This window comes from Delphinapterus leucas, chromosome 1, assembly GCF_059928025.1.
Source record: "Delphinapterus leucas isolate spDelLeu-1000000601 "Yukka" chromosome 1, BTC_Dleu_Yukka2, whole genome shotgun sequence".
NCBI lineage: Eukaryota > Metazoa > Chordata > Mammalia > Artiodactyla > Monodontidae > Delphinapterus > Delphinapterus leucas.
Genome location: NC_143129.1, coordinates 65,382,163 through 65,400,787, shown reverse-complemented (window position 1 = coordinate 65,400,787; position 18,625 = coordinate 65,382,163). Strand labels below are relative to the sequence as shown.

Here is an 18,625-nt window from a genome sequence, read left to right as displayed (position 1 = left end):
ACCCATTTTAAGACAATTTTACGAGGCAAGAAATACTATAAAAATTTTTACAGATGGGGAACCCCAGATTCAGAGAAGTTAAATACCTTGCCCTAGCCACACAGCAAGAAAACCCACCAGAAACCAAAGCTCACACATTTACACTACTGCACCATGCTGACTTTCCATGCAAGGCACTAATAAAAGGTTTTAAAGTTGTGTTGGAAAAGCATATAGTAGACTTCTTCTTGCAACCAAGATAGATGTAGTGGGTTGAATAGTGTTCTCCTCAAATTTCCATCCACCCAGAACCTGGGAATTCGAAGTAATTTGGAAACAGGGTCTTTGCAGGTGTAACTAGTTAGGATGAGGTCATAACAGATTAAGGTAGTCCTTCCTTGAAACCAATGACTGGGGTCCTCATAAGAAGAGAGGACATAACTGAGAGATACCGTGGGAAGAAGGCCATGTGAAGATGTGGGCAGAGAATGAATAGATGCAGCCACAGCCAAGAAACACCAAGGACTCCAGAAGCCACCAAATGCTAGGAAGAGCCAAGGAAAGATTCTTCTCTAGAGTCTTCAGGGGCAGCATGGCCCTGCTGAAATCTTGATTTTGGCTTTCTAGCCTCCAGAACTGTGAAATTTCTATTGTTTTAAATCACCCAGTTTGCAGTACTTTGTTTTGGCAACTCTGGGAAATTAATACATAAGAGGAGCAGGGACCAGATTGGAAACCCTCACCAGAAACAATAACAACAACAACAACAACAACAAAAAGACTAAAATAAGGGTTTTCAGGACACTGAGCACCAGATGATGACAGATAGTTATCCCTGAGAGATAAGAAACAAATGACCTGGCCCATGATTGCCCCAGAATACTGTCTTGAGAGATTCCAGGTCATGAAACAGATAAGGAAAAATCCCAGAAGAACTCCAAAGAATTCTTGAATGAAGAGATGGAACCAAGGGACCAGGGAAGCCAAGGTGGCTAGAGTTCACAGAAAAGAATACCAGAGAGGACAGAGCTTCAAAAACAGAAGAGTTCCAGAGTTCTGCAGAGGTCTACTTTACATATTGAGCAGAGTACTGACTAGTCACATGTGTTACAAATCTGAGGCTGGGGGCAGAAAAAAATGAAAGAATTAGAAGAAAAAATACATGACATGCACACAGAGCTGGAAATAATGCCTCTTTCTACCAGCTATACTGGAAACTTCATAATTAATGGGCCACTGGGTAGAGTTCTCACATGGGCCTTGGCTCAGTAGTATGGAATAATTAGTTTTAGACTAAATGCTGCTCATGTCCATACTCACAAATCTTATGAGAATGATCCAAAAGGATCAAACTGCTTCCAAGTAATTTAATTGTGTCTCACAATAAAGCTCAGGAATAGAATATTTATAGGAATAAAATAATATCCATCACCTAACAATGAAAATTTCACATTGTCCTGCTTCCAATCAAAGATTATTAGCCATTCAGAAAAAGCAGGAAAACACAACCTGTAAGGAAAAGAAAAATCAGCTAACTGAACCTGTTCTAGAACTGACACCACAGTTAGAATGATTGAACATGAACATCAAAATAGTTATATAACTGTATTCTAAATTTTCTAAAAGTTTAGTAGAGACATGGAGGATATACAAAAGATTAAATCAAACATCTAGCAATGAAAACTACAATGCCTGAGATTGTATACTAAATGGAATTAACGGCAGTTTAGAGACTGGAGAAGAAAAGATTAGTGAAATTGAAGACATAACTAGAAACTATCCAAAATTAAACACACAAAGGAAAAAAAAACAGCAAAAATGTAAAGAGTATCAGTAAACTATGGAAAAAACGTCAAGTGACCTAATATACCTGTAATTGGAGTCCCTGAAGAAATAATAATTGATAACTTTCCAAATTTGATAAAAATAAGGTCAGTGAAATCCAAGGTCAGTGAAATCCAAGGTCAGTGAAATCCAAGAAAAAGAAACAAGAAGAAAGCTAAACCAAAGCACAATATAATCAAACTGGTAAAAACAAATGATGACGAGACCATTTTAAAGCAGCCAGAGGGAAAAAACCTCATATATAGATGAAGAAAAGATAAGGATGACAGCAGACTTCTCATCAGAAACAATGCAAGCATGTCAACAGTGTAATAGTATGTTTAGCAAATAGAAATAAGTTGTCAACCTAGAATTATAAACCAGTAAAAATATTTCAAAAAAGAATTTCAGATGTAAAAAGATAAAATAATTCATTAGTAAATCTATCCTGTGAGAAATATACAAGGAAATCTTTCAGACAGAAAGAAACTGATGACAGAAACATAATCTAACAAAAAATAGTAGAATCAGTGGAAATAGTAACTATATAAGCAAATATATAAGGTTATTTTCTTAATATTTAAATATCTTTAAAGTAAAATTGACTGTCTATACAAAAATAATAATGTATCATAGGGTTTATAACAGATATATATATATATATATATATATATATATATATATAAAAACCTCATGGTAACCACAAACCGAAAATCTATAATAGATACACATAGAAAAAAGACAAAGGAATCCAAACGTAACACTAAAGGTAGACATCAAATCACAAGGGAAGAGAGCAAAAGAAGGGACCATGAAAGGACTGTTAAAAAAAAAAAAACCAAAACAATGAACAAAATGGCAAAAAGTACATACCTATCAATATACTTTAAGTGTAAATGGACTAAAAGCTCCAATCAAGGCATAGAGTGGCTGACTGGATACAAAAACAAGACCCATGCATATGGTGCCGATAAGAGAATCACTTCAGATCTAAAGCCACAAACCGACTGAAAATGAGAGGATGTTAAAAGGTATTCCATGCAAATGGAAACAAAAAGAAAAATGGGATAGCAATACTTGTATCAGACAAATAGACTTTAAACCAAAGACTGTAACTAGAGAAAAAGAAGGACATTACATAATGATAAAGGGATCACTCCAACAAGAAAATACAACAATTTTAAATATATATGTACGTGGAAACACAAAGACCCCAAATAGCCAAAACAATATCTCCAGCTTTGTTCTTTACAAAGAACAGAGCTGGAGATACCATGCTCTCTGATTTCAAACTATACTACAAAGCCACAGTAATCAAAATAGTATGGTATGGCACAAAAACAGACACATAGATCAATGGAACAGAATAGAGAGTGCAGGAATAAACTCACATTTACATGGTCAATCTACAACAATGGGGGCAAGAATATACAATGGCTAAAAGACAGCTTCTTCAATAAATAGTGTTGGGAAAATTAGACAGCTACATGCAAAAGAATGAAACTGGACTACTTTTTCACATCATATACAAAAATAAACTGAAAATGGATTAAAGCCTTAAATGTAAGACCTGAAGCCATAAAACTCCTAGAAGAAAACATAGGCAGTATGCTCTCTGACATCAAGCTTAGCAATAATTCTTTGGATATGTCTCCTCAGGCAAGGGAAACAAAAGTAAATCAAACAAATTGGACTACATCAAACTAAAAAGCTTTTACACAGCAAAGGAAGCTAGCTATCAACAAAATGAAAAAGCAGCCTACAGAATGAGAGAAGATATTTGCATATAATATGTCCAATAAGGGGTTAATATCCAAAATACACAAAGAACTCACACAACTCAACATCGAAAAATCAAACAACTCAATTAAAAACTGGGCAGAGGATCTGAATAGAAATTTTTCCAAAGAAGATGTACAGATGGCCAACAGACACATGAAAATGCTCAACATCACTAATCATCAAATGCAAATCAATACTACTGAGATACCACCTCACACCTGTCAGAATGGCTATTATCAAAAAGACAAGAGATAGGGCTTCCCTGGTGGCACAGTGGTTGAGAATCTGCCTGCTAATGCAGGGAACACGGGTTCGAGCCCTGGTCTGGGAGGATCCCACATGCCGCGGAGCAACTAGGCCCGTGAGCCACAACTACTGAGCCTGCGTGTCTGGAGCCTGTGCTCCGCAACAAGAAAGGCTGCGATAGTGAGAGGCCCGTGCACCGCGATGAAGAGTGGCCCCCGCTTGCCACAACTAGAGAAAGCCCTCACACAGAAATGAAAACCCAGCACAGCAAAAATAAATAAATTAATAAACTCCTACCCCCAACATCTTCGTTAAAAAAAAAAAAAGACAAGAGATAAATGCTGGCAAAATGTGGAGAAAAGGCAACCCTTGGTGTACTGTTGACAGGAATATAAACTGGTGCAGCCACTCTGGAAAACAGTATGGTGGTTCCTCAAAAAGTTAAAAACAGAACTACCATATGACCCAGGAATCCTACTTCTGGGTATATATACAAAGGAAATAAAACCACGATCTCAAAGAGATATCTGCACTCCCATGTTCACTCCAGCATTATTCATAATAGTTAAGATGTGGAAGCAACCTAAGTGTCTATACATAGATGAATGGATAAAGTAGATGTGATATATATTTTATATAAAATATTATATAAAATATATAACATATATTACTTATACATTATATATAATATAAAATAGAATATTACTTGTTTATTAAAAAGGACGATATTCTGACATTTGCCACAATAAAGATGGATCTTGAGGGCATTATGCTAAATGAAATAAGTCAGACGGAGGAAGACAAATGCTATATGTTCTCACTTATATGCTTATATGTGGAATCTAAAAACGCTGAGCTCACAGAAACAAGGAGTAGATTGATGGCTACCAGACACTGGGTTGTGGGGGAAATGGGGAGACAGTGGTCAAAGAGTACAAACTTTCAGTTATAAGATGAGTAATTTCCAGGATCTAATATACAGCGTGGTGACTACAGGTAAAAATACCGTACTGTATACTTGAATGGTGCTATGACAGATCTTAAGTGTTCTCACCATAACAACAACAACAACAAAATGGTAATTATGTGAGGAGAAGGATTTGTTAAGTAATCTTATTGTGGTAAACATTCTGGAACATATACTTGTATCAAACCATTACACTGTATACCTTAAACTTACACAGTGCTATATATCAATTATATCTCAATAAAGCTGGGGGAAAAAATCAATAGTCAGCTACAAAGCAGGAATTGAATACACCCTTAAAAGTCCCACATCATTCTTACTAACGACATAAGATTTTGCATCTTATCAATGACTGAGAAACCATACTATTTAACTGTTAAATCTCTCAACAAACCCCAGAAAGAGGAGACTATTTTTTATTAAAGAGAAATATTTTGAAAAGTTTTTCATCAATTTCCTAGGAAAGCAACAAAATTGTCACCATATAAGATACATATAGCAGGGTTTGAGAGACAAGATTCTTATTATTGAAAAGGTCATACATTGGATTTAAAAATCCTTTCTGATTAATACAAATTCAAGAATGTAATTTATACATTTAAGAGCTGAATGGGGCTTTTTGGTAGAAAGACAGTAGAGTGAAATTTAAAACATCATTATCAATGTTAAAGACAGAAGATTCTGTAGTACATTAAAATTCACAGAACTTTCAATTAGTCTGGTATTTGCTTTATTTATCTGACAAAAATAGAACAAGCTGAATGTATAGTAAGAACTTTGTTGCATTCTCATTGCTTAGGTATTCATACCTCGTAAGAGCTGTTCCTGTTTTACCACAAGCCCCTGGTATTTTTTAAAGGTTTTTTCATAATCTTTTCTCAAGGTTTGGTTTTCAGGGTCTTCATCAAGTAAACAAGTTAAGGATCATCCATATTCATTGAAGCAAAGAAAACCTAATGAAAAATACTATGAAGAACAGTGCTAATAAATTTTATGTGCAATTTTATCCAGTTATTTTCTGTAACCAATAGTTTAATTAAAATAGTATTCCCTGCACAATTGCGTTATAACAGATCTTCTTAACCAAGTGCTCGAGGATGTGCTTGCAGACCTTGGGTGAACACATGTTTAGGCTTCACCAAGTACTTGAATCCTCAGAAATTGTATGTAAATATTTTATGTATGTGCACAAGTCTCTAACTTTCACCAGATTAAAAAATAGGTCCATGAATCAAAAAGGTTACAGCCTTAAAGAATGATTTAGTTAATAAGAATAGTGAATTCCACTTTGGACAGATGTCTACTATATTGAAAGGACGTTGATTATAACTAAAGCTTTTTAGCACCCTCTTCAGACTACATACAAAAAGAGAAATATCCCAAAGTTAGAGAAAAACAAAATTTAAAAATTATATCTTATAGCCCCAAATAGTCCCTTGGACACCTGCAGAAATAACCAATTACTTCAGTATGACTTCAGGATTCCCAAGCACTCAAAAACATCCCCCTTGTTGAATGCTACTTGCATCACAACACAAGGAAACTTAAGACTTAATAAAATAGTAATATTTTAGGAGAAATGGCCAAAATTCTGATAGGTCATTTTTATATTCCTTCAATTATTGTAATCCATTGATTCTGAGACACATTTTTTGCACATCTTAACATCTCCAGAATTTGAATATATCTTAAAATCCATGATATGTCATAGTTTTAATTGGAAGCATCTTTCTCCTTTTGTAGTGGTTCATAAATAATGGTGTATCTTACATTCAATGATGTCTAATATTTATAGGAATATGATATGTCCTAAAAGATCAGTTCTTGTCACCAAGCAATCACAAAGTATAAATTAATGATTGCTAAAAGTCCCATTAGTGGTTCTCTCTGTATCCCGCTCCCGCCTTAGTTTCAATGAATTTTAGATATATTCAGGAAACTTGGGACTCAAGAAATGACCTGAAGTCTCCAGGATTATTGAGTTGTCCACGTGGTTTAAGTCAACACCAATCTAGATGTTGGAAGCTTACAGCACACACAGAAAATGTCTGAACCTATAAAGATCCTAATTAAGAAAAGTCAAATCTGTGTGTGTGTGTGAGGGTGTGCTTTTATAGTGCCTTGGGTATTCCACGAAGGGGAGGTAGAAAACATGAGATATTGGGCACAACAGAAATAATATTTTTACTTTTTAAAAGAGATCAATAAATATTGGGTTCAAAAGAAAGTTACCAGTATGACTTGCCATCTGCAAAACATGTCATATTAGACAGATATGAATAAGCCAGGACCTTCAATTAGAATTAAAGTTGTAGAAGAAATATGATAAATATCTTCATATATAAGAAATGTGATATTGAAGAAAATATCCTTATTCTATATTGCTTCAGTATGCAAGATTAGAATCAAGGGATAGAAGTTATTGGGAAGTAGACTTTAGTACACTAAGCAAAAAAACATTATAATAAATAGAATGTCAAAACACAGAATGAGCTAAATCAATAAGCAGTGACATGATAAAAGAAGAGACTAAATAATCGATTTGTAAGGGAAGTTGCAGAAAAGATTCTTGTATTGAAAGGTTAAAATTGATTCTTTTTAAGGTTCCTTTCACAGGTTCTATGCTTCTGCAGGCATCTCGAATTTGTATGTAAGTCCAAAAATACTTTTTTAATAATTAGAAAAATAGAATTTAAAACTGTGTTCTTCACCAAATTCACACTCATTCCAATCAAAGTCACCTTATTACACAGAGAAAACCATGTAAGAAACAGTGGTGAGCCAGACTTCAGCTAACTAAAGGATCTTGAGGGACAAAATAGCACAGTCACTTAGAGACTCACCAATTCAGTTATCCAGGACCACTATTATCTATTCCCTCTAGCTTATCACCTAATCAAAGCTGTAAAAAGATTAAAAAGTATATGTAAAACTATATTCATTCTGATAATTTCAATCTTCATCTTAACCTTCAGCGCACACTCTTGCATTTTTTCAAGTAATGTGAATGACAAACGAAACAAAATCCTCTCCATCCAAAGCTCACAGCAATAGGCAACAGTGGGGTGAAATGCCGCTTCAAAGGATATCAGTTTTCTTCTTCTTAGAAAGTTCTTCTTGCCAAAGCTCATGTCTTTTTAATTCATGATCAATGATATTCATACACAGAGCTCCAATTTTATAGTGAGTGATAAGTCCATGAAACTGAGAAAAGCTTTAAAGAAGAGTTTTTAGTATGTATTTAAAGGAATACATTTTGTGACTTCAGGAAATCTGTTTTGGATAAACACAGGTACAAACAATGTAAAATAGACTTGATATACATATTTCAATAAATGAATATGCCCACAGTATACTAGGAAGACTTGAAATTGTGAGATTACTTTAAATATATTTTAACACACAAAACTTACCTGAAACATAATTATTTTTAAGTTAGAAATTACACAAAACACATTTTTGTAATTAACTACCATTTTAACTATTCAGATACCCTCAAAATAAAATTTCAGACTACCACCTAACAAAACTAATAATATAACAGTACTATTATTGAAAAAACTGATACCAGGAAATAAACTAGTGAAGTATTAGCCATCAGGTTTTATATATGTTTCCTAGACAATTTATTCGTCCAAGTATTTATTCAGTAAATATTTATTTGCTAATGCTGGCACATTTTTAGAACAGAGGCAAGAAATTCCCTAGAATTTCTGAGAAGTGAGAAACTTTTCACAATGTCTCAATAAGTATCCTTCTAAAGAATATATGTGTATAAATAAAATACATGAATACATAACAGGTATGTGTTTGCAAACATATATTGTGTATACACACACACACACACACACACACACAGAGTTAACCCTTGAACAATGCAAGGGATAGGGATGCCAACCCTCTGTATCACCAAAAATGTAAGTATAACTTATAGTGGGTCCTCCATATCTGCAGTTCTGCATCCACAGTTTCAACTGGGGGACCGTGTAGTATGGTAGTACATACTTAGTGGAAAAAAGGATCAACTGTATATAAAACAGTAACATTTACTGGCACTTACTCTGGGTCAGGCTTTTTTCTTATATCTTCCTGAAGAGGATGCTCCTATTACTATCCAATTACAGATGAGGAAACTGAGCACAGAAAGGTTAAGTAATGTAACCAAGATCACATGGCTAATACACAGCAGGACTTGGATTCAAAGCCAGAGAGTCTATTTCCAGAGCCCATAACTCTTAAACTCTAAACCATTATATCATCCTACTGTACATGTATATGCATTGGTTAGTGTAGACTAAAAGAAAGACAGAACAACAAAGAGGACAGAGAATCGGAAATAGAAGTTTAGAGGCAGAGCATAGTTAGATACATAAGAAGACTGAGAAAACTAGTGATCTACTATCTAAACCAATGACACAGACAGAGAGAAACAGATATAGATCAGTACTTTTATTTCCTAATTTTTACACTTACCTGGAAAAGCAAAAAAAGATGTATATTATGTTTGTAGCTAACTCAACACTTTGCTTCCAGTCTTCTCTGAGGACTCTTGCTAATGCACCAAGGGCAGTTTCTAAAGAAAAAGGGGATGTACAAAAATGATCACTCACCTTGCCTCTGATATAAAGGGTAATTGGTTTTAAATGTCTACTATCAATAAATAACAGAGTCATGTACCAAAATGTTCAGTGCAGCTCTATTTACAATAGCCCAGAGATGGAAACAACCTAAGTGTCCATCATCGGATGAATGGATAAAGAAGATGTGGCACATATATACAATGGAATATTACTCAGCCAGAAAAAGAAACGAAACTGGGCTACTTGTAATGAGGTGGATAGACCTAGAGTCTGTCATACAGAGTGAAGTAAGTCAGAAAGAGAAAGACAAATACCATATGCTAACACATATATATGGAATTTAAGGAAAAAAAATGTCATGAAGAACCTAGGGGTAAGACAGGAATAAAGACACAGACCTACCAGAGAATGGACTTGAGGATATGGGGAGGGGGAAGAGTAAGCTGTGACAAAGCGAGAGAGAGGCATGGACATATATACACTACCAAACGTAAGGTAGATAGCTAGTGGGAAGCAGCCGCATAGCACAGGGAGATCAGCTTGCTGCTTTGTGGCCGCCTGGAGGGGTGGGATGGGTAGGGTGGGAGGGAGGCAGACACAAGAGGGAAGAGATATGGGAACATATGTATATGTATAACTGATTCACTTTGTTATAAAGCAGAAACTAACACACCATTGTAAAGCAATTATACTCCAATAAAGATGTTAAAAATAAATAAATAAATAAATAAATAAATAACAAAGCTAAGATAGAACTGGGACAAAAAGTAGGATGCCTCTTTCCAACACAGAAAGCTATTTTTAAAACTGAAATACTAAAACTCACAACATGCAGCTTTAAGTCTAACTGTAAATAGAAAAATAAAATATGATTTAAATAAAGTAACATAGTAAGTATACTATGGGTGACAATAAAATAATAAAAAAACATTTATTTCTTAATTTTCATTTCCACTTGCTACTGCAGTGCCAGTTTTTTTTTTTAACATCTGATTTAATGTGTTCATGAATAAGTGAAAAACTAGATTAAGTCTAAAAAAATGAGCAGTTTAAAGCAGGCTAACACTGACTTCACTAAAGCAAATTAATAATCAAATAAAGCTTATACACAGAAAAATAAGTCTAATGTTTTAATGTCATGTTAAATTGATGCCAACGGACATAAATAGAGCAAAAAATTTTTAATGAAATTAGCTTTAGGGTAGATTGATAAACATCCCTGTTACACCTTCTTCCTGAAAAAGGTAATGAATTGATTAATGAGAATTACTATACATTAAGTAAACATAAAGTAATGAGACTAGTGTCAAATTAGTACTGTTACATGGCTGACTAAATCTTGAAATCATTAAAAATTAAAATATCTGTGTATTATATAGTGATCATAATTCAACTTCCTATAATAGGCACTGAGGATCTATTGTACTTCGTGGACTGCATTATAAGTATTTATTATGGTAATGAAAGTATTTCATTTATTTGAGCTTTCTGGCCATTCAGATTATGAAACAACAAGAATTCACTATATTACTAATCCACTTAGTGAGGAATTTTTTATACAAACTTAAAAACACCCTATAATAGCATTTCACAGTATTATTCATATTCATAATACAGAGCACTGGTATAATATAGGTTTTGAACACAATTATTCTGAAGTCAAATCAATAGATAATATGCAAAAGCTCTAAAAAAGTCCTACTTAATAAAGAATCTGGTTTAGCTTTGCTTAATCCAGTATTTCCAAAGGCATTCATCCTTATAATCCAGAGGATACAGCATTTCTTAGAATATACTTTGGAAAATGATGTACTATAATGTCACAAATTCAGCATTTTTCTTCTTTACTAAAGAACAGAAAAATGTCTCAATAAAAATACAGCTATAGGAATTATACACAGCAGGTTATGAAGAAATAAACCAAAAGAAAATTACAAAGTTTACAACAGATCAAAATATAACCCAAAATTAATTTATAATTTGAGTGCAATCATAATTAAAATTCTGTTAAGATTTTCTCAGAGAATATAATAAAGTGATCTTAAAACAATATATAAGAAAACATACAAAGACCAGCAACACCACATTAAAAAAAAGAAAACAACAAATTGGAACATTTCTCCTACATACTCTAAAACTCTAGTCAAAGTACAAAACAAAACATAACAACAACAGTATGATATTAGTATGGAAATTATCAAACAGATCAATGGAAAAGAAAAGAGAGCATCAAAACATATCTATGAATATATCAGAACAGTATCTGGCACAGAATAAGCTTTCAAGAAGTATCTATTGAATAAAAAACTGGCCAGCATATAGTAGAAAAGCCATTTCAAATCTCTGGGAAAAGGAGGAGTATTCAATAACTAAGCTGGGGAGAGACCTTCAAGATGGCAGAAGAGTAAGACGAGGAGATCACTTTCCTCCCCACAAATACATCAGAAATACATCTACATGTGGAACAACTCCTACAGAACACCAACTGAACGCTGGGAGAAGACCTCAGACCTCCCAAAAGGCAAGAAACTCCCCACGTGCCTGGGTAGGGCAAAAGAAAAAACAGAGACAAAAGAATAGGGACAGGACCTGCACCTCTGGGAGGGAGCTGTGAAGGAGGAAATGTTTCCACACACTAGGAAGCCCCTTCACTGGTGGAGATGGGGGGTGGCGGGGGGGAAGCTTCAGACCCATGGAGGAGAGCACAGCAACAGGGGTGCAGAGGGCAAAGCGGAGAGATTCCCGCACAGAGGATCGGTGCCAACCAGCACTCACCAGCCCAAGAGGCTTGTCTGCTCACCCGCTGGGGCGGGGGGGCGCTGAGGCTCGGGCTTCGGTCGGATCCCAGGGGTTGGCTGCATGAACACAACCTGAAGGGGGCTAGTGCGCCACAGCTAGCCGGGAGGGAGTCCAGGAAAAAGTCTGGACCTGCCTAAGTGGCAGGAGACCACTGTTTCGGGGTGTGCGAGGAGAGGGGGTACAGAGCACTGCCTAAGCTGTCTCCAGAGACGGTGGCGCGAGCCACGGCTATCAGCACAGACACCAGAGACAGGCATAAAACGCTAAGGCTGCTGCTACAGCCACCAAGAAGCCCGTGTGCAAGCACAGGTCACTCGCCACACCTCCCCTCCAGGGAGCCTGTGCAGCCCTCCACTGCCAGGGTCCCATGATCCAGGGACAACTTCCCCAGGAGAATGCCTCAGGCTGGTGCAACGTGACAGGCTGGTGCAACGTCACGCCAGCCTGTGCAGCCCACAGGCTCAACCCGTATTCTGTACCCCTCCCTCCCCCCCCCCCCAGCCTGAGTGAGCCAGAGCCCCCTAATCAGCTGCTACTTTAACCCTGTCCTGTCTGAGCGAAGAACAGATGCCCTCAGGAGACCTACACGCAAATCCAAAGCTGAACCCCAGGAGCTGTGTGAACAGAAAGAACGGGAAATCTCTCCCAGCAACCTCAGGAGCAGCAGATTAAATCTCCACAATCAACTTGATGTACTGTGCATCTGTGGAGTACCTGAGTAACAACGAATCATCCCAAAATTGAGGCGGTGGACTTTGGGAGCAACGATATATATATATTTTTCCTCTTTCTCTTTTTGTGAGTGTGTACATGTATGCTTCTTTGTATGATTTTGTCTGTAGAGCTTTGCTTTTACCATTTGCCCTATGGTTCTGTCGGTCCATTTTGGTTTATTTTTTAGTATAGTTTTTAGTGCTTGTTATCATTGGTGGATTTGTTTTCTGGTTTGGCTACTCTCTTCTTTCTTTCCTTCCTTTTGTTTTTCTTTTTATTACTTTTTAATTCTTCTATTTTTAATAATTCTTTTTTATTTTAATAACGTTATTTTATTTTTGTCTTTCTTTCTTTCTTTCTTGTCCCTTTTCTTCTGAAAAGGGCCGTGTGGCTGACAGGGTCTCAGTGCTCCAGCCAGGTGTCAGGCCTGTGACACTGAGGTGGGAGAGCTGTGTTCAGGACACTGGACCACCAGAGAACTCCACGTAATATCAAATGGCAAAAGCTCTCCCAGAGATCTCCATCTCAACGCTAAGACCCAGCTCCACTCAATGACCAGCAAGCAACAGTGATGGACACCCTATGCCAAACAACTAGAAAGACAGGAACACAACCCCACCCATTAGCGGTGAGGCTGCCTAAAATCATAATAAGGTCACAGACACCCCAAAACACACCACCAGACACGGTCCTGCCCACCAGAAAGACAAGATCCAGTCTCATCCACCAGAACACAGGCACTAATCCCCTCCACCAGGAAGCCTACACAACCCACTAAGCCAACCTTAGCTACTCGGGGTGGACACCAAAAACAACAGGAACTACAAACCTGCAACCTGCGAAAAGGAGACCCCAAACACAGTAAGTTAAGCAAAATGAGAAGACAGAGAACCACACAGCAGATGAAGGAGCAAGATAAAAACCCACCAGGCCAAACAAATGAAGAGGAAATAGGCAGTCTACCTGAAAAAGAATTCAGAATAATGATAGTAAAGATGATCTAAAATCTTGGAAATAGAATGGAGAAAATACAAGAAATGTTTAACAAGGACCTAGAAGAACAAAAGAGCAAACAAACAGTGATGAACAACACAATACAGGAAATTAAAAATTCTCTAGAAGGAATCAGTACCAGAATAACTGAGGTAGAAGAATGGATAAGTGACCTGGAAGATAAGATAGTAGAAATAACTATTGCAGAGGAGAATAAAAAAAAGAATGAAAATAATTGAGGACAGTCTCAGAGACCTCTGGGACAACATTAAATGCACCAACATTCGAATTATAGGGGTCCGAGAAGAAGAAGAGAAAAAGAAAGGTTCTGAGAAAATATGTGAATAAATTAGAGTTGAAAACTTCCCTAATATGGGAAAGGAATTAGTTAATCAAGTCCAGGAAGCACAGAGAGTCCCATACAGGATAAATCCAAGGAGAAACACGCCAGGACACATATTAATCAAACTACCAAAAATGAAATACAAAGAAAAAATATTAAAAGCAGCAAGGGAAAAACAACAAATAACATACAAGGGAATCCCCATAACGTTAACAGCTGATCTTTCAGCAGAAACTCTGCAAGCCAGAAGGGACTGGCAGGACATATTTAAAGTGATGAAAGGGAAAAACCTACACCCAAGATTACTCCACCCAGCAAGGGTCTCATTCAGATTCAACAGAGAAATTAAAAACTTTACAGACAAGCAAAAGCTAAGAGAATTCAGCACCACCAAACCAGCTTTACCACAAATGCTAAAGGAACTTCTCTAAGCAGGAAACACAAGAGAAGGAAAAGGCCTACAAAAACAAACCCAAAACAATTAAGAAAATGTTAATAGGAACATACATATCAATAACTACCTTAAATGTAAATGGATTAAATGCTCCAGCCAAAAGACATAGACTGGCTGAATGGATACAAAAACAAGACCTGTATATATGCTGTCTACAAGAGACCCACATCAGACCAAGGGACACATACAGACTGAAAGTGAGGGGATGTAAAAAGATATTCCATGCAAATGGAAACCGAAAGAAAGCTGGAGCAGCAATTCTCATATCAGACAAAATAGACTTTAAAATAAAGACTATTACAAGAGACAAAGAAGGACACTACATAATGATCAAGGGATCAATCCAAGAAGAAGATATAACAATGTTAAATATTTATGCACCCAACATAGGAGCACCTCAATACATAAGGCAAATGTTAACAGCCATAAAAGGGGAAATCGACAGTAACACAATAATACTAGGGGACTTTACACCCCACTTTCACCAATGGACAGATCATCCAAAATGAAAATAATATATAAGGAAACACAAGCTTTAAATGATACATTAAACAAGATGGACTTAATTGATATTTATAGGACATTCCAACCAAAACAACAGAATACACTTTCTCCTCAAGTGCACACACAGAACATTCTCCAGGATAGATCATATCTTGGGTCACAAATCAAGACTTGGTAAACTTAAGAAAACTGAAATCATATCAAGTATCTTTTCCAACCACAACACTATAAGAGTAGATATCAATTACAGGAAAAAATCTGTAAAAAATACAAACACATGGAGGCTAAACAATACACTACTTAATGACCAAGAGATCAATGAAGAAATCAAAGAGGAAATCAAAAATACCTAGAAACAAATGACAATGAAAACACAATGGCCCAAAACCTAAGGGATGAAGCAAAAGCAGTTCTAAGAGGGAAATTTATAGCAATACAATCCTACCTCAAGAAACAAGAAACACCTCAAATAAACAACCTACGCTTATACCTAAAGCAATTAGAGAAAGAAGAAGAACAAGAAAAAAACCCAAAGTTAGCAGAAGGAAAGAAATCATAAAGAGCAGATCAGAACTAAAGGAAAAAGAATGAAGGAAACAATAGCAAAGATCAATAAAAATAAAAGCTATTTCTTTGAGAAGATAAACAAAATTGATAAACCAATAGCCAGACTCATCAAGAAAAAAAGGGAGAAGACTCAAATCAATAGAATTATAAATGAAAAAGGAGAAGTAACAACTGACACTGCAGAAATACAAAGGATCATGAGAGATTACTTCAAGCAACTCTATGCCAATAAAATGGACAACCTGGAAGAAACGGACAAATTCTTAGAAAAGCACAACCTTCCAAGACTGAACCAGGAAGAAATAGAAAATATAAACAGACCAATCACAAGCACTGAAATTGAGACTGTGATTAAAACTCTTCCAGCAAACAAAAGCCCAGGACCAGAGGGCTTCACAGGTGAATTCTATCAAACATTTAGACAAGAGCTAACACCTATCCTTCTCAAACTCTTCCAAAATATAGCAGAGGGAGGAACACTCCCAAACTCATTCTACAATGCCACCATCACCTGGATACCAAAACCAGATAAAGATATCACAAAGAAAGAAAACTACAGGCCAATATCACTGATGAAAATAGATGCAAAAATCCTCCACAAAATACTAGCGGACAGAATCCAACAGCACATTAAAAGGATCATATACCATGACCAACTGGGGTTTATCCCAGGGATGCAAGGATTCTTTAATATATGCAAATCAATCAATGTGATACACCATATTAACAAATTGAAGGAGAAAAACCATATGGTCCTCTCAATAGATGCAGAAAATCTTTCGACAAAATTCAACACCCATTTATGATAAAAAACCCTAGAGAAAGTAGGCATAGAGGGAACTTACCTCAGCATAGTAAAGGCCATATATGACAAACCCACAGCCAACATCGTTCTCAATGGTGAAAAACTGAAACCATTTGCTCTAAGATCAGGAACAAGACAAGGTTGGCCACTCTCACCACTATTATTCAACATAGTTTTAGAAGTTTTAGCCAGAGGAATCAGAGAAGAAAAAGAAATAAAAGGAATCCAAATTGGAAAAGAAGAAGTAAAGCTGTCACTGTTTGCAGATGACATGATACTATACATAGAGAATCCTAAAGATGCTATCAGACAACTACTAGAGCTAATCAATGAATCTGGTAAAGTAGCAGGATACAAAAATAGTACACAGAAATGTCTTGCATTCCTATACTCTAAGAATGAAAAATCTGAAAGAGAAATGAAGGAAACACTCCCATTTACCATTGCAACAAAAAGAATAAAATACCTAGAAATAAACCTAGCTAAGGAGACAAAAGGCCTGTATGCAGAAAACTATAAGACACTGATGAAAGAAATTAAAGATGATACAAACAGATGGAGACATATACCCTGTTCTTGGGTTGGAAGAGTCAACATTGTGAAAATGACTATACTACCCAAAGCAATCTACAGATTCAAGGCAATCCCTATCAAACTACCAATGGCATTTACAAAAAATTTCACAATTTGTATGGAAACACAACAGACCCCGAATAGCCAAAGCAATCTTGAGAAAGAAAAATGGAGCTGGAGGAATCAGGCTCCTGGACTTCAAACTATACTACGAAGCTACAGTAATCAAGAGAGTATGGTACTGGCATAAAAACAGAAATAAAGATCAACGGAACAGGATAGAAAGCCCAGAAATAAACCCACGCACATATGGTCAGCTTATTTTTGATAAAGGAGGCAAGAATATACAATGGAGAAAAGATAGCCTCTTTGATAAGTGATGCTGGGAAAACTGGACAGCTACATGTAAATGAAATTAGAACATTCCCTAACACCATACACAAAAATAAACTCAAAATGGATTAAAGACCTAAATGCAAGGCCAGACACCATAAAAGTCGTAAAGGAAAACATAGGCAGAACACTCTATGACATAAATCACAGCACGATCCTTTTTGACCCATCTCTGAGAGAAATGGAAATAAAAACAAAAATAAACAAATGGGACCTAATGAAACTTCAAAGCTTTTGCACAGCAAAGGAAATCATAAACAAGACGAAAAGGCAACCCTCAGAATGGGAGAAAATATTTGCAAATGAAGCAACTGACAAAGGATTAATCTCTGAAATTTACAAGCAGCTTAATATCAAAAACAACAAACAACCCAATCCAAAAATGGGCAGAAGACCTAAACAGACATTTCTCCAAAGAAGATATACAGATTGCCAACAAACACATGAAAGAATGCTCAACATCACTAATCATTAGAGAAATGCAAATCAAAACTACAATGAGGTATCACCTCACACAAGTCAGAATGGCCATCATCAAAAAATCTACAAACAATACATGCTGGAGAGGGTGTGGAAAAAAGGGAACCCTCTTGCACTTTTGGTGGGAATGTAAATTGATATAGCCACTATGGAGAACAGTATGAAGGTTCCTTAGAAAGCTACAAATAGAACTACCATATGACCCAGCAATCCCACTACTGGGCATACACCCTGAGAAAACCATAATTCAAAAAGTGTCATGTACCACAATGTTCATTTCAGCTCTATTTACAATAGCCAGGACATGGAAGCAACCTAAGTGTTCATCGACAGATGAATGGATAAAGAAGATGTGGCACATATATACAATGGAATATTACTCAGCTATAAAAAAAAACGAAATTGAGTTATTTGTAATGAGGTGGATGGACCTAGAGTCTGTCATACAGAGTGAAGTAAATCAGAAAAAGAAATACTGTATGCTAACATATATGGAATCTAAAAAAAAAAGAAAAAAAGTGGTTCTGAAGAACCTAGGGGCAGGACAGGAATAAAGGTGCAGACATAGAGAATGGACTTGAGGACATGGGGAGGGGGAAGGGTAAGGTGGGACCAAGTGAGA

The 18,625-nt window shown here is 36.2% G+C and overlaps 1 protein-coding gene across 2 annotated transcripts in view; it reads right to left on the bottom strand.

Annotated features, from left to right (window-relative positions):
• Positions 1-18,625, bottom strand: part of KIFAP3 (kinesin associated protein 3) — a 165,294-nt gene that overhangs the window by 109,657 nt on the left and 37,012 nt on the right. For both annotated transcript variants that reach the window (XM_089911285.1, XM_022560136.3), the window contains exons 6-8: positions 9,272-9,371; positions 7,888-8,012; positions 5,608-5,706 (exon numbers count right to left, since the gene is read on the bottom strand). In XM_089911285.1, the coding sequence (XP_089767411.1) occupies positions 5,608-5,706; positions 7,888-8,012; positions 9,272-9,371 (324 nt within the window). The remainder of the gene's footprint in view (positions 1-5,607; positions 5,707-7,887; positions 8,013-9,271; positions 9,372-18,625) is intronic.